This window comes from Brienomyrus brachyistius, chromosome 2 (genome assembly GCF_023856365.1).
Source record: "Brienomyrus brachyistius isolate T26 chromosome 2, BBRACH_0.4, whole genome shotgun sequence".
NCBI lineage: Eukaryota > Metazoa > Chordata > Actinopteri > Osteoglossiformes > Mormyridae > Brienomyrus > Brienomyrus brachyistius.
The window spans coordinates 46,459,396-46,474,973 of record NC_064534.1 but is presented as its reverse complement, the minus strand read 5'-3'; the positions used below and the strand labels follow the sequence as shown (position 1 = coordinate 46,474,973).

General features: G+C 41.8%; 1 protein-coding gene across 6 annotated transcripts in view; it reads left to right on the top strand.

Annotated features, from left to right (window-relative positions):
• The window catches only part of cltcl1 (clathrin, heavy chain-like 1), a 55,275-nt gene that overhangs the window by 28,271 nt on the left and 11,426 nt on the right, over positions 1-15,578 (top strand). For all 6 annotated transcript variants that reach the window (XM_048996403.1, XM_048996394.1, XM_048996370.1 and 3 more), the window contains exons 4-19: positions 1,006-1,167; positions 1,501-1,614; positions 3,191-3,364; positions 3,722-3,919; positions 7,040-7,240; positions 7,438-7,590; positions 7,822-7,944; positions 8,385-8,522; positions 9,029-9,193; positions 9,307-9,487; positions 9,962-10,125; positions 10,500-10,625; positions 11,458-11,600; positions 11,943-12,177; positions 12,309-12,431; positions 14,331-14,476. In XM_048996403.1, the coding sequence (XP_048852360.1) occupies positions 1,006-1,167; positions 1,501-1,614; positions 3,191-3,364; positions 3,722-3,919; positions 7,040-7,240; positions 7,438-7,590; positions 7,822-7,944; positions 8,385-8,522; positions 9,029-9,193; positions 9,307-9,487; positions 9,962-10,125; positions 10,500-10,625; positions 11,458-11,600; positions 11,943-12,177; positions 12,309-12,431; positions 14,331-14,476 (2,546 nt within the window). The remainder of the gene's footprint in view (positions 1-1,005; positions 1,168-1,500; positions 1,615-3,190; positions 3,365-3,721; positions 3,920-7,039; positions 7,241-7,437; positions 7,591-7,821; positions 7,945-8,384; positions 8,523-9,028; positions 9,194-9,306; positions 9,488-9,961; positions 10,126-10,499; positions 10,626-11,457; positions 11,601-11,942; positions 12,178-12,308; positions 12,432-14,330; positions 14,477-15,578) is intronic.

Below are 15,578 nucleotides of genomic sequence, written 5' to 3'. Positions count from 1 at the left end.
TAGTGTAGCTGCAAATGTGTAGCATTATCAGAGGATCAGTATATAAATAATCACAACATTGAATGAGCGCTTACATTAGTGCACAGCAACGGAACACGGCAATCCACAGTGTCAGTTTATGTGCCATTATTTCTACTATTACTTTATAACATTCACATTTTATTCCTCATTTCTCCAGTAATAGCTTGTGTGATTTCAAGTAACTTTCTGATACTGAAACATCTTTTGTCAAGCCTCATTTGCCCCAAGGCATTGCATTGTTTCCTTCATCTTGTCGTCTCCATTTTAGAAACTGTTTAATAGTCTTTTTTTTTATTTTTAAAGGTGTGCATAAAACACATTGCAGACATAAATGGATCGATGTTAAAATACTGAGCATGAATGCATACATAAACAGTAGGTCAGACACTGAGTATCCGGGGCACTCTTCATCATAACAGGCCCATTGCTGGCAGCTTCAGGGGGTCCGGAGACTCAATATTGCCAAACTGCTTAGTAGGCCAGTGGTTATTGGACAGCTTTTGTTTTCTTAGTGCATCAACATTCAGTTTCTGCAAGATTCAGGAAACAGATTGAGTTTGAAGAACGTCAAGGATAATCAGACCTCACTGAGGTTTTTGTAAATATCATAAGCTGTAAGTTTGGCATTCAGTGACCTTTATTAAGGAGAGTGATGTTTCTGAAGATGTGAGTTTTATAATGCACTTACACACTTATTGTTCCCCTCCCTGCTTGTGTATGGTTTATATCCATAACCCAGCCGATGACTTGGGTCTCCTTTTCCCTATTGCAATGCAAACTTTGTGGAAAGCACTGCAAGTTAATCTGCTTTACAAGGAACAAAATATATCTATCATATATTAGCATAAAATATGATCATATAAGATGTTTCTGAGTGTCTTGAATGTTCCCCAGTGGAAAACAGCTGCAAGATCAAGTGAGGCTTTGTAAATGTAGTTTTAATAGGAAAAGCCTTTGAAGGTACGTCTCCTATGTGCCCGACAGCAAAACCGCGTGGTGGGAGCAATGCAGCTCTACTCTGTGGACCGGAAGGTGTCTCAGCCCATAGAAGGCCATGCTGCCGCCTTTGCTGAGTTCAAAGTGGAGGGTAATGCCAAGCCCTCCACGCTCTTCTGCTTTGCTGTGAGGAGCCAGGCTGGTGGCAAGGTAGGATAGACTGATATCGCTGTGTTGCATCACTCTGTGTCTGTGCTACGTTTGCTCCTTAATGCGATTTGGCTCTTCACTTACCGTTTGTGGGTTTATCCACATAGCTGTAGCAAGGATTTATGCTTACTGTCCCTGCCAGCCCTGAAGTTGACTGCTGTTTTGATTCAATGATTATTTGTTGACATTTTAAGGTTGTGATCAGGGTTCAGTACGTTTTATTTCATAAGGGCAGTAATAATGATGAAAGCACTGGAACTGAGCCTGTGGGTTCCAGTGGCTTCCAGTGGCTTCATGGATTAAGACCATACACATTCACCTTCCACCTTCCAGCTGCATATAATAGAAGTGGGTCAACCTGCACCTGGGAACCAGCCATTTGCCAAGAAAGCAGTTGACGTGTTCTTCCCCCCTGAGGCCCAAACTGACTTCCCCGTGGCCATGCAGGTAACGGTGATGACCCTGCTGGTGGCTCTTGTGGCCTCCCGTTAGTTGAGGAATATTTTACAGTGGTGCCTGGAGCAGCCTGAGGCTCGTGGGTTTTAGGATATATGACAATTAGCTACAAATCGATAGCTCACTTAACTGGCTACATAATTAGCGCAATAAACAGAATAGGGATAGAGGCAGAGAGGGAAAAAGTCAATTCTGTAACCAAAATCAGTCTGTAACCATCAGAATGATCCTCTGTTTTTTTAATATCAGTCAGAAATCAAGGATCTTGATTTGTATGCTGATTAAGGATGTGGTGTTTTGTGACAATATTCAATAAATGTCATTTAAATTACCATTTAAATTATAATTATAAAGAAAACAACCTAGTATCTGATTGACTACATTGCAAAGTACAACAGACTGATCTTGCCTAGTCGATCGAATTCTCATTTATAACTGCATTTTATCCATATGTTCTATCCTGTATTATATCCTAACTTCTCAAAATCTTAAACTCTCCTAAATTTAGAATAACAATTAACCTGTCCTAACTTTCACTGTCTACCACATAGTCTTAGTTATAGCTAAACTTCAAGTGGACCAGCTATCTGGTAGGCTATAGAACATCACTTGGGGATTCAGGGAGACCGGCTATCTGGTTGGCCATAGAACATCTCTTGGGGATTCAGGGGGACCGGCTATCTAGTTGGCCATAGAACATCACTTGGGGATTCAGGGGGACCGGCTATCTGGTTGGCCATAGAGCATCACTTGGGGATTCAGGGAGCCCGGGTATCTGGTAGGTCATAGAACATCTCTTGGGTGTTCAGGGGGACCGGCTATCTGGAAGGCCATAGTGTAGTTATCCTAAAGTTAGGAGAGTTTGAGATCTTGGGAAGTTAGGATGCTTGTGTAATAATTAACATTTTCCTGTCTTAAATTAGGATAGGAACAATGGCTTTTTTCCCCTAAATCGGGTCTAAACCCTAATTACCATGGTTACCAGACAGTTAAGATCTGCAAGTTAGGAAGTTTCTGTAGTACTGGCCCAGGATGGAACAGACAAAAAATGTGGTTATAAAAGAGAATTCAGTCGATTTAGGCAAGAGCATTTTGATGTAACCTTAGTTTGTAATGTAACCAATTTGTGGTATTAATGTTGTTTTGTTTAAAACCTATTCACTGAGTTTAATGGGTGACTTTGACAGATAATTTTAATGGTTGCTAGTATTAGTTCATTTAAATAGTGATTTCAATGATTAATATAAATAATACTTTAAATGGCAGCAATTTAAATAATCATTTAAATAACATTCATTTATTGAATATTGTCAAAAAACACCCTCCATAAAGGAGCGGCTTTTATTTGACATTTCTGACAATCTGTATTCAGCAAAAAAGGCTACACTGTAGGTTGCATCTACCTGAACCCATACAATGCTTATAACAGCATCTACTGAACAGCGAAAACAGATTTTGTTATATTGGGAGTACATATAATCTGTTTAATTGCAGGAGTTACACCTGGCTTTACTGTAACTTACTGCTTTGGGAGTCCACTTAATCATCCAATTTCCCTCATATTTAGATTGGTGTCAAACATGGCGTTATCTACTTGATCACCAAATACGGCTACATCCACATGTATGATCTGGAAACAGGAGTGTGCATCTACATGAATCGCATCAGTGCTGAGACTATCTTTGTCACCGCCTCGCACGAGCCCACCTCTGGCATCATCGGGGTCAATAAAAAGGGACAGGTAAGCCATGTCCTTCATACCTACGCAGTCAGCAGCTGGGAATCCGCAGCCTTTAATCACGGAGGTCACAGATGTTCGCAGCTGGCCAAATACCTCTGCCTCCACAAGTCAATAAAACGAATATTTCTTGAAGTTTCTGTAGCTTTTATCACCATTAAGCTATGGAATGAAGTCAAAGTGGCTGATTGGTGTAGTGTGTGACTGAATCATGAAGTTGACCCTCCAGGTCGTTAATTAATTATCCTGTGGGCTAGTTAGCAGTCGTATGTACTTGGCTTCTTATACTGTATTATAGGGGGTGTTTGAAGGATACAGGACATGTTTGTGAACCTCATACCACTGCCTGTGTACTTCTAGGTGCTGTCTGTGTGTGTCGAGGAGGAGAACATTGTGAACTACGCCACCAACGTGCTGCAGAACCCAGACCTGGGCCTGCGCATGGCTGTGCGCAGCAATCTGGCTGGAGCAGAGGAGCTCTTTGCCCGCAAGTTCAACACGCTCTTCGCCCAGGGCAGCTACTCTGAGGCGGCCAAAGTCGCAGCCTCTGCCCCCAAGGTGAAGTATCACATGCTGGACTGTTTCGCTGAGTCAGAAGTCAGACTGGCTGGCCCCAAAGCTGTTAGTGTGGAGCAGGCTTTCCAATTCAGGCTCCGGACTCCCCGTGACCCAGTAGGATAAGCGGTTTGGAAAATGGATGGATGGATGGATTTTATATCTCAGAGGTTTTTAACCTTTATTGCAGGTCTAATTCATGTAATGTGAAAAATATTAAAAGGAGACACCCCCCTATTCTTATATAACAGTTACTTATGCAATCATGTGCTCTCTAGGTCCCTAGTTGTGCTCTGTTTTTTTTTTTTTTTTTTTTTGGGGGGGGGGGGGGGGAGATCCGTGGTTCAATAAAGGTTAAACTCTTGGGCCCTGTTCACACCTGGTATTAACATGCATCCTGGGTGATCCGATCACAAGTGGACAGCTCTAAATACATCAGTTCACACCTGGCATTAACACTTGTAATTGGAACTTACTTTCCCACAACTTATTTAAATAATCACGTAAATCATTTCTGTTTGTAGAATCTGCCACACATTCAAAGAAGGAGGAGAATAAATCAGAAGCTATTTGCTTTCGCTATTGAAATAAATATCTATAAATAATAAATTTATATATAAATGAATAAATAAATATTTGAATACTTATTTTATTTGACTTTTTTTAATAATGCCATAAAAGGTATTATATTTCATAATGTTTGTCTTCTATGTATATTCTTTAAATTGTTTCGTAATAATGTAATTTTCATTAGACATTCATTATCATAAAATATTATTTCATATAATGTAAATATAATTACTTAAATTCAAAATATATTTCAGAAAAAGTTCAACTTTCTACGTGGAGACATGCATTCTTTACATCCCGTCAACACAGTCCAAATGTAAAAAGGTCTTTCAGTACTAAGATATACTGAACAAAAATATAAACGCAACACTCTTGTTTCTGCTCCCATTTTTCATGAGATGGACTTAAAGACCTACAATTCATTCCAGATACACAATATTACCATTTCTCTCAAACATTTCTCACAAATCAGTCTAAATGTGTGATAGTGAGCACTTCTGCTTTGCTGAGATAATCCATCCCACCTCACAGGTGTGCCACATCAAGATGCTGATCTGACATCATGGGTAGTGCACAGGTGTACCTTATACTGCCCACAATAAAAGGCCACCCTGGAATGTGCAGTTTTTTGCTTTATTGGGGGTCTGGGGACTCAGAACCGGTCAGTATCTGGTGTGACCACCATTTGCCTCATGCAATGCAACACATCTTCTTCGCATAGAGTTTATCAGATTGTCAATTGTGGCCTGTGGAATGTTGGTCCACTCCTCTTCAATGGCTGTGCGAAGTTGTTGGATATTAGTGGGAACTGGTACACGCTGTCGTATACGCCGGTCAAGCACATCCCAAACATGATCAACGGGTGACATGTCCGGTGAGTATGCTGGCCATGCAAGAACTGGGACATTTTCAGCTTCCAAGAACTGTGTACAGATCCTTGCAACATGGGGCCGTGCATTATCTGTCTGAGTGGCTGGTCTCAGACGATCTTGGAGGTGAACCTGCTGGATGTGGAGGTCCTGGGCTGGTGTGGTTACACGTGGTCTGCGGTTGTGAGGCCGGTTGGATGTACTGCCATATTCTCTGAAACGCCTTTGGAGACGGCTTATGGTTGAGAAATGAACATTCAATGCACGAGCAACAGATCTGGTTGACATTCCTGCTGTCCGCATGCCAATTGCACGCTCCCTCAATGCTTGTGGCATCTGTGGCATTTTGCTGTGAGACAAAACTGCACATTCCAGGGTGGCCTTTTATTGTGGGCAGTATAAGGTACACCTGTGCACTACCCATGATGTCAGATCAGCATCTTGATGTGGCACACCTGTGAGGTGGGATGGATTATCTCAGCAAAGCAGAAGTGCTCACTATCACACATTTAGACTGATTTGTGAGAAATGTTTGAGAGAAATGGTAATATTGTGTATCTGGAATGAATTGTAGATCTTTAAGTCCATCTCATGAAAAATGGGAGCAAAAACAAAAGTGTTGCGTTTATATTTTTGTTCAGTGTATTAGGGCAGACTAATACAGGGACAAAGGGCTCAGTCTGTAATGCATTATGTAAATACACTAACATTGGTTGCCATATGATAAAGTTTTAGCTTTTAATAATAATCAATGAAACTCAAAGCGATTGGGACTGAATTTCTGACCAGGAGTTCAAGCCCCTGGACAGTCCAATATAAAACTATATAAACAATTATACTATTATTATATGTTTCTACTGACATATAATTTTTCTAGGCTGTTGAACGCACATTCTTACCTACATGCTTTAAATTTCACGTTCATTTATTTTTCCCAAAATTGCATGGAATATTACTAATGTACACTTTTGATAAGATTTCCATGCGAATGAGTCGCGACAGTCCTATATTAAACCAACTTCCCAGCACATTCAAACTTATTTTTTGGTCTTTTAGGGAAAATGCATTGTTATTCACAGTGCAATGAACCCATTCTGCACTGATAGATGTTCTGAAATAAATCATATCAAATACTGCTTGCGTGTTTAATGCGTACTTAATGTGTTTTGGGTGCGTTCACACCCGTAATTAGCACTGTCCACTTGTGATCGGATCACCTCGGACTCTTGTTAATACCAGTTGTGAACAGGGCCTTCATCTGTTGTTATTTATAAATATGCACTTTGCAAAATCAGTCCTGATAACCATCATGTGGAAATTCTTTTGTTGGAAAATTTGTGTTAAGCTACATGTTTTTCTGTCCCAGAATTCAGTTTATTCTAATTAAAATAATATTTTAGATATGGTCCATTTTCTGGCATGCAGGATAATTTATTGAATAATTTATTGGCTTTGCTGCTGCTTGGCCAGGAGCTAATTATTGCCTGGGTAAAGCTAGCTGTCATCTCGCTTTCTGTGAAATGTACTGAAGTAGTGCTGGGACACTGAAAACCGCCAAAGTCTGACAGGAGTCCTTTGCGGCATCGTCCTGCAAGTGTGGCGTTTGTTTGAAAGTGGGTATGTAACATACACCTAATGGCTGTCAGGCGCAAAGCAATCGACTGAATGCCTACTGTCCCCCCAGGGCATCCTGCGTACAGCAGACACCATCCGGCGATTCCAGAGTGTACCGGGTCAGCCTGGCCAGGCTTCCCCACTGCTGCAGTACTTCGGTATTCTGTTGGATCAGGGCCAGCTCAACCGACTAGAGTCCCTGGAGCTCTGCCGGCCCGTCCTGCAGCAAGGTCGCAAACAGCTCCTGGAGAAATGGCTGAAGGAGGACAAGGTACCTGCTGCCCGCCCTGGACACAGCTAACTTGGGGAGTCCTGATCGGGCAGCTTGGCTGCTGCTTGCTGTTGGCCGTTGGGCCTTAACTACTTGCCACTGCTTTCCCTTGTGGACCCTCAGAAATGGCTTATGTGTTGAGAGAAGGGGTGCTGGCCTTTAGTGTCAGGAAGGCTAAGCTGGGCCTGTGTTTTCAGCTGGAGTGCTCTGAGGAACTGGGTGACCTGGTGAAGAGTGTAGACCCCACTCTAGCCCTCAGTGTTTACCTGCGGGCCAATGTTCCCAACAAGGTCATCCAGTGCTTTGCTGAGACTGGCCAGTTCCAGAAAATCGTGCTTTATGCCAAGAAGGTAAGAAACAAGATTTCTGGGATGCAGGTAATTTTTGTATTAACCTTACAAGAGCAACTGCAGTTACCTGAACACATGCAGTGTCCCAAGCTCTAATATGGGAAATAATGAAATCACGTTCTTATGAGCATTTTTCTGATTTGCGGATCCACTCTTATGTGAACTTGGATGTGTTCACATAGAATTATGAAAGGGTCCTTAGACAAACATTGGAGTTTCTCTTCCCCCCAGGTGGGTTACACCCCAGACTGGGTGTTCCTGTTGAGAAGTGTGATGCGTGTGAGTCCTGACCAAGGGCTGCAGTTCGCACAGATGCTGGTCCAGGATGAGGAACCACTGGCCAACATCAACCAGGTACTTTTCACTTCCTGACTCCCTACTGCTGTGCTGTTGTCACAGATGGGAGAGGTATTCCTGGTATGTGCTCTGAAGACCAGCAGCTCCCACTCAGCTATGTATTTAAGGATCATTGTAGGCAAAAGCTTTTTATGAGTCGACTTCCATTAGCAGATATAATTGCAATAAATAAATAATTTTTTCCCAATACCAGAATTAAACACAACATTAAACTTGATAGTCCCCAATTAACACATAAATAAAAATAACGTGATGAGATCTCATGCAGTTGAAAATAGAGGCTTATATAAGGGGTTAAATGAAGTAAAAAGGATAAAGCATTTTCTCAGCTCAGCTCTCAGTCAGGAAAGAGTCAAACATTTGTTAGCATATGGAACCCCCTTGTAATCTCCCTATGCTCTGCCTGCGTCTCTGTGTGTGTTCGCCTGTTTGCCCAGATCGTGGACGTTTTTATGGAGACCAGCCTGGTCCAGCAGTGCACCTCCTTCTTGCTTGATGCGTTAAAGAACAACAGGCCAACAGAGGGCCATCTGCAGACCCGGCTTCTGGAAATGAACCTCATCCATGCCCCACAGGTATGGCCTTGTGGGTTCTGCCGCCACTCACGCTGTTTACATGCAAGCACACATGCAAATCAAATTCAGCACTGAGATGGGATGGTAGGACACCACTCATCACAGCAGTGAGGAATCAGACCATCAGGTTATGTTGTATGTGCATGACAAAATTATTTTCTGTATATGTGTGCATTTTTTCCTGTTTCCTTTATTTTTTCCTGTGCTTATTTTATTTATGAATTGTCTTTTAATATTCTCTATTTTGCGTACTGAACATGTATGCACCCACCCCAAAGATGTGTTTGATTTACACGTTTTATTCTTGTCACATGTCTGCATGTTTGTGTTGTTGTCTATGATTTGTGACAGGTGATTGTGAGATCTGATTTTAAAGGATGGGATTTGTCTGCTTTTTGAAAATGATGGCGTTTTTTATTGGTAATTATGATAAAATGCTGAGTACCTGTGATTCTGGTAATTGTACATGTTTGTTTGTTTGTTTGTTTGTTTGTTTGGGAGAACAGGTGGCAGATGCCATCTTGGGGAATCAGATGTTCACACATTACGACCGTGCCCACATTGCCCAGCTGTGTGAGAAAGCTGGTCTGCTACAGAGGGCGCTGGAGCACTACAGTGACCTGTACGACATCAAGCGTGCTGTGGTCCACACACACCTGCTCAACCCTGAGGTCAGGACCTGTGGCATGACATGCGTGTGCCATAATAATGAGGTTATATGTTCCCATTGATCTGTTTGTATGTCTGTATTATATGTAATGTTCCCCCCCCCATCATTCTACAGTGGCTGGTGAACTTCTTTGGCTCTCTGTCAGTGGATGACTCCCTGGAGTGCCTCAGAGCCATGCTGTCGGCCAACATCAGGCAGAACCTGCAGCTCTGTGTTCAAGTCGCATCTAAGTACCACGAGCAGCTCAGCACACAGTCACTTGTGGAGCTCTTCGAATCCTTCAAGAGTTATGAGGGTGAGGGCTGTCGCATGACCTCTGTGTGGAGGTCAAATGCGACATGCATGTTGAAAGAGAGTGGACCATTATTGAAAAGTACCTAATGTTATGTCCAAACTGTGACGTCGTAGCAGCCAATGACTTGGATGTCGTTAGACAGTATTCTCTTAAAATTTCTGTCTATAGAATAAATATTAGTCTTTACATCTCTCTAAAAATCAAAAATATTGAAAAGCCTACTATTATTTAACTTCTGCAAGTTGAACCAGGTGAAAGATTAAAACTGACAGTTTGATAATTCTGTAATGTTTGGTGTTTGTTTTTGTGATTTGTAGTGGAGACAAGCAAAAGTCTCTGAAAAACCATCAATAGGAATAACAGGACTAAATGGCTGGATCCTGTCATTACTTTCTTGTGTTTTCCCGTTACTGTGGAAACGGATTCTTTTACTATTGATTGAGAGAACTTGGCCGATCTTTGTCTAATTTGTAGGGCTGTTCTACTTCCTTGGTTCTATCGTCAACTTCAGCCAGGATGCTGACGTCCACTTCAAATACATCCAAGCCGCGTGCAAAACAGGCCAGATCAAAGAAGTAGAGAGGATCTGTCGTGAGAGCAACTGTTACGATGCTGATCGTGTCAAAAACTTCCTCAAGGTACCACATTTCAAACTGCCACCTATTGTTTTTTTGAAGGTGCTCTTTATCCGGAGTGATTTACGTGATTGGCAGGTCCTTGGCTGAAATATTATTTGCTGGAGCATTTCAAGCTGTGAGACCTACTTTGATTTCAGTCATAGTGCCAGTGCTAAGGACCATGGGAAAGGCAGGGCATTGAAGTTTCATAATGACAAGTCTTCTTAATACCTTATTGCCAGCTTTGGTACTTTAATCGTGAGACAAAACTTAAAATGACACACTTGTGGCACATTTGATACAGATGATTGTTTTCGTTGCCTTTCTCATTTAACCTGACATCTTAAATTGCGGGGTTCTCTCTTGACCATATCCTGTTTTATGTTTGCTTACAGGAGGCCAAGTTGACTGACCAGCTACCTCTAATCATTGTATGTGACCGATTTGACTTTGTCCATGACCTCGTCCTGTACCTGTACCGCAACAACCTGCAGAAGTACATTGAGATCTATGTGCAGAAGGTAAAAGTGGTTGTCACAGCATGACACAACAGCTGCCATATTACACCAGGAGTGAGCTGCGTTTCTCCTAGCACAATATAATTCATCAGTGTGTAGCATTAGCCTGAAATGAACCAGGTGAAAATTGCCAGATGGTTCAATTATAGGAAGACTGGGTATTTGCATTGGTTCATTATTAATGATTATGCCTTTGATTTATCTTGGTCATGTGACATGCATTTACACAGATGGGAAAATTTGTATCATTATCTCCCCATCGTTCATTTATTGGTAAACGTAGCATGTCGATATCCAGCTTTTTGCATGTCAGGGAAAATTTCCCACCTGGCTGATATCTGAAAACCCATGACAATGGGATGAGATGCAATGATTGACCAAGACATTTTCATCGTATTTTAAAATAACCCTTTAAGCAAATTTTGTTTCAGTGTTTGCATCGTCATTGCTTAAGGGCTATGTCAGGGCAAACACTGCGTTAGAATATTTCTGTGTGCAGAAACAGACAAGGTTTCCTAAATGCAAATTTCAGTTAAATTATCTTCAAAGAAAAGCTAAGCATTTTCTGATGCCTCAAGCTCTATGTTAATGCTCTTGTTGAATTCTCTGTGACTTTCAAAAAAAACATGCCTTTAGCTGAATTGGTTCTAAACTGCCCTCAGTGTATGATTGTACATGTGCCCTGCAATATGTTTGCATCCCCTCCAAAGTATCCTCTATATTGTGCTACCTAAAATATATGCCCCAGGCTCACAGTTGACCATGTCCTGAAAGATCATTGTGTAGGGCTTGGAAGGAGGGGGTTGCTGATGTGTGAATGCTTTTGGTTTGGTAGGTGAACCCCAGCCGTCTGCCTGTGGTTATTGGAGGACTACTCGATGTTGACTGCTCTGAAGATGTGATCAAGAATTTGATCATGGTGGTGCGGGGGCAGTTCTCTACTGATGAGCTGGTGGCCGAGGTTGAGAAGAGAAACCGGTAAACAGTGGATTAAAAAATAACCCTCCAGTACTAATATTGATCGTTTTTAGCCTTCTCTGCTTTTATGTCCAGGGTTATGACTTTTGATTAATAGGAAGCAGTAGGCTTTACATGTCTCCACCACCTAGGATACGGTATGCTGGTTAAGAAATCTGATTGTAGGAAGTTAACCTAAAAGGTCCTTGCAGATTCAGGTACTTCTGTATTAATTATTAGCAGCTATTTTCTTTGCAAGATTTTTTTAGATAAAGATTAAACTGAACCGGACTCCCAGAATTTCACACCATTGTGGATGTTTCTCGAGATTGTGGACAATAGTGTCTTTGTTTTCTGTCAAAGGCTGAAACTACTGCTGCCATGGCTGGAATCCAGGATCCATGAAGGCTGTGAGGAGCCCGCTACCCACAATGCACTGGCCAAGATTTACATTGACAGCAACAACAATCCCGAGCGCTTCCTGAGGGAGAACCCGTTCTATGACAGCGCTGTGGTGGGCAAGTACTGTGAGAAGCGGGACCCCCACCTGGCCTGCGTGGCCTATGAGAGAGGCCAGTGTGACTTGGAGCTCATCAAGGTCTGAACCCTTGTCACCACTCAACAGTCATTACCTACTAGTTGGTTGTATTTATGGTTCATATAGCGAATTCCCTTTCAGTATAATTTAAATGGTTAAATGACTGTTTCCTTTTGATGTCACCTGTCTAGGTTTGCAATGAGAACTCCCTGTTTAAGAGTGAGGCTCGCTATCTTGTGCGTCGGAAAGATCCAGAACTGTGGGCCAATGTGCTGGATGAGAACAACCCGTACAAGCGGCAGCTGATTGATCAGGTAATTCCCATCCTGTTCTGAGAACTGTAAGAGAGAACTTCGAACAAGGCTTTCCAGTGGTGGGGGGGACAAAGTAGACCTATTGCTGGATGGCTATGATGCATCAATAGTTGGTATGGATGACTTTCAGCACAGCAGATGTGGATTTTCAGGGATGCCGGTCTATGTCATTTGTCACCACAGGATCTGGATCTATCCACAGAATTGAGCCTATACAAAATTTACATTTTAAAACATAATTTCACCAATAAATCATGTTAAATGGGTTAAACACACATTCTATAATGAAAAACAACTATTGCTGACCATAAATAGGTTGTCCCTTTCATTTCTTACTCTTTTCTAGCAGTTTCAAGGTAACATTTTGTCTTAAATGTTTATCGGAGCTTCGAATTACTGAAATAACTCAGTATTAATCCAAATAATTCCTTGACACACTATATGAACAAAAGTAAAGGGACTCGTATCTTAATTATTGAATTCTAATGCTTCATTCCGATCCATTGCCACAGGTGTATAAAATTAAGCACCTAGCCATGCAGTTATGAAAGAATGGGTCGTTCTGAAGAGTTCATTGAATTCAAGCATTGTTATAGGATTCCACCTTTGCAATAAGCCAGTTCGTGAAATTTCTTCCCTGCTAGATATTCCACAATCTATTTTAAGTTGTATTATTGTAAGTTGTATATATGTAGTGGAGGCATTTAGGAACAACAGACCACGTCAAGTAACGGAGCGGGGTCGTCTAATACTGAGGCATATAATGTGTGAGTCAGTAACACTCTGTTGATTTAATAACTACAAAGTTTCAAACTTCCTCTGAAATTAACCCCAGCACAAAAAGTGTGCAGTGGGAGCTTCATGGAATGGGCTTCTGTGGCCGAGCAGCTGTATATAAACCTCACATCACCAAGTGCAATGCCAAGTGTTGGATATTGTGGTATAAAGCACATCGCCACTGGACTCTGAAGCAGTGGAAATGTATTCCATGGAGTGATAAATCATGCTTCTCTGTCTGGCAGTCTGATGGACAAGTCTGGATTTGGCAGATACAAGGAAAATATTACCTGCCAGTCTGCATTGAGCCAACTGTACAATTTGGTGGAGGAGGGATAATGGTATGGGGTTGTTTTTCAGGGGTTTGGCTAGGCCCCTTAGTTCCAGTGAAGGGAAGTGTTAATGCTTCAACATACCAAGACATTTTGGACAATCTGTGCTTCCAACTTTGTGGGAACAGTTTGGGGAAGTCCCTTTTCTGTTCCACCATGACTGTGCCCCAGTGCACAAGGCAAGGTCCATAAAAGCATGGTTGGGTAACTTTAGTGTGGAAGAACTTGACTGGCCTGCATAGAGCCCTGACCTCAATGAGGAACTAGAACGGAGATCACGAGTCAGGCCTTCACATCTAACATCATAAATGCTCTTCTGGATGAATGGGCAAAAATTCCCACAGTCACACTCCAAAATCTTGTGGAAAGCCCTCTCAGGAGGGTGGAAGCTGTTATTGCAAAGGGGGACCAACTCCATATTGATGCCTATGGATTTGGAATGGGAGGTCATGAAAGTTCCTGTAGGTGTCCCAATACTTCTGTATATATAGTGTATATTTCTGAGGAGGCTGGTCTCTGGATGCCTAATGCCATCTGTTTATGAGGATGTATTGTGATAGGAGTTTTAGTACATAGGTCATTTTGACTATTGCGATGACTATTGCAGTGAGAGTAGTGTAGGTTATTTTTTCATCATTGGCTATTATTGGCTGTCATAAGCAGTAACTGAGACCTTGAAGGTGATGATGAATAATATTACAATAGCTGTATTGTATTATTGTTATAATTATAAGTTTGTTTGTTTGGGAGTCTGAATGTTTAAATTCTGCCCCTGCTGTGACCTCCTCAGGTAGTCCAAACAGCGCTTTCTGAGACCCAGGACCCTGAGGAGGTGTCTGTATCTGTAAAGGCCTTCATGACTGCTGACCTGCCTAATGAGCTGATTGAACTGCTGGAGAAGATCGTCCTAGATAACTCGGTCTTCAGCGAGCACAGGTTAGTTGTTGGTTTCGTGTATAATCCTTATTTTAGTGTTATTTTAGTGTTTAGCTCACTTTGGTGTTGTTCTTGTTATTATTATTTATTATTATCCATCCATTTTCCAAGCCGCTTATCCTACTGGGTCGCGGGGGGTCCGGAGCCTATCCCGGAAGCAATGGGCATGAGGCAGGGAACAACCCAGGATGGGGGGCCAGCCCATCGCAGGGCACATTCACACACCAGTCACTCACACATGCACTCCTACAGGCAATTTAGCAAGTACAATTAGCCTCAGCATGTCTTTGGACTGTGGGGGGAATTCGGAGTACCCAGAGGAAACCCCACGACGACATGGGGAGAACATGCAAACTCCACACACATGTAACCCAGGTGGAGACTCGAACCCGGGTCCCAGAGGTGTGAGGCAACAGTGCTAACCACTGCACCACCATGCTGCCCCTTATTATTATTATTATTAATTATTATAATATTATTATTATTAATAATGATGATAATAATAATAATAATAATACACATAATGTGATGGGCTCAGCTGACCGAAAAGTAATGACTGCTGATATATTAATTGAATTTGATAATGCTAAACCAATAAACCATAACAAAATTTAGCGGAAGCTAGGGCTGAATGATCTATCAATTTCAAATCAAAATTGCGATTTGAAACAACGCAATTAGTAAATTGCAAAGACTGTGTTTTAGGATATGCATTATACAGCATGTCTGACTCCAGGATTTATAACTGTCGTGAGAATAGCTATACAGATTCATTCTGTCCTCCTTGTGTAACAGTCATGCTCCCCAATCAGAAGTGGCCCAAGGCGACTGCGTATACACTCACAAATAACAAACCCATGAAACGAAATGTTGTGGAAAAATATTGATTCTGCTGCCGGGTTATAAGTGAACTACCTACATATTTCGTGGTCAGAGATTGTTTACAGAAAGGTTCTGTTACTAGGGGTCCAAGCAGCATTAGCTGCGGAATTGCTATTCATATCTTTAAGTTTTCATCCTTGCATTACAATATAGACTAGTTATTAATTTGGTATTTCATGTTGTAATTCTGCATCATATGTTTTAAATCTGTTACACATTA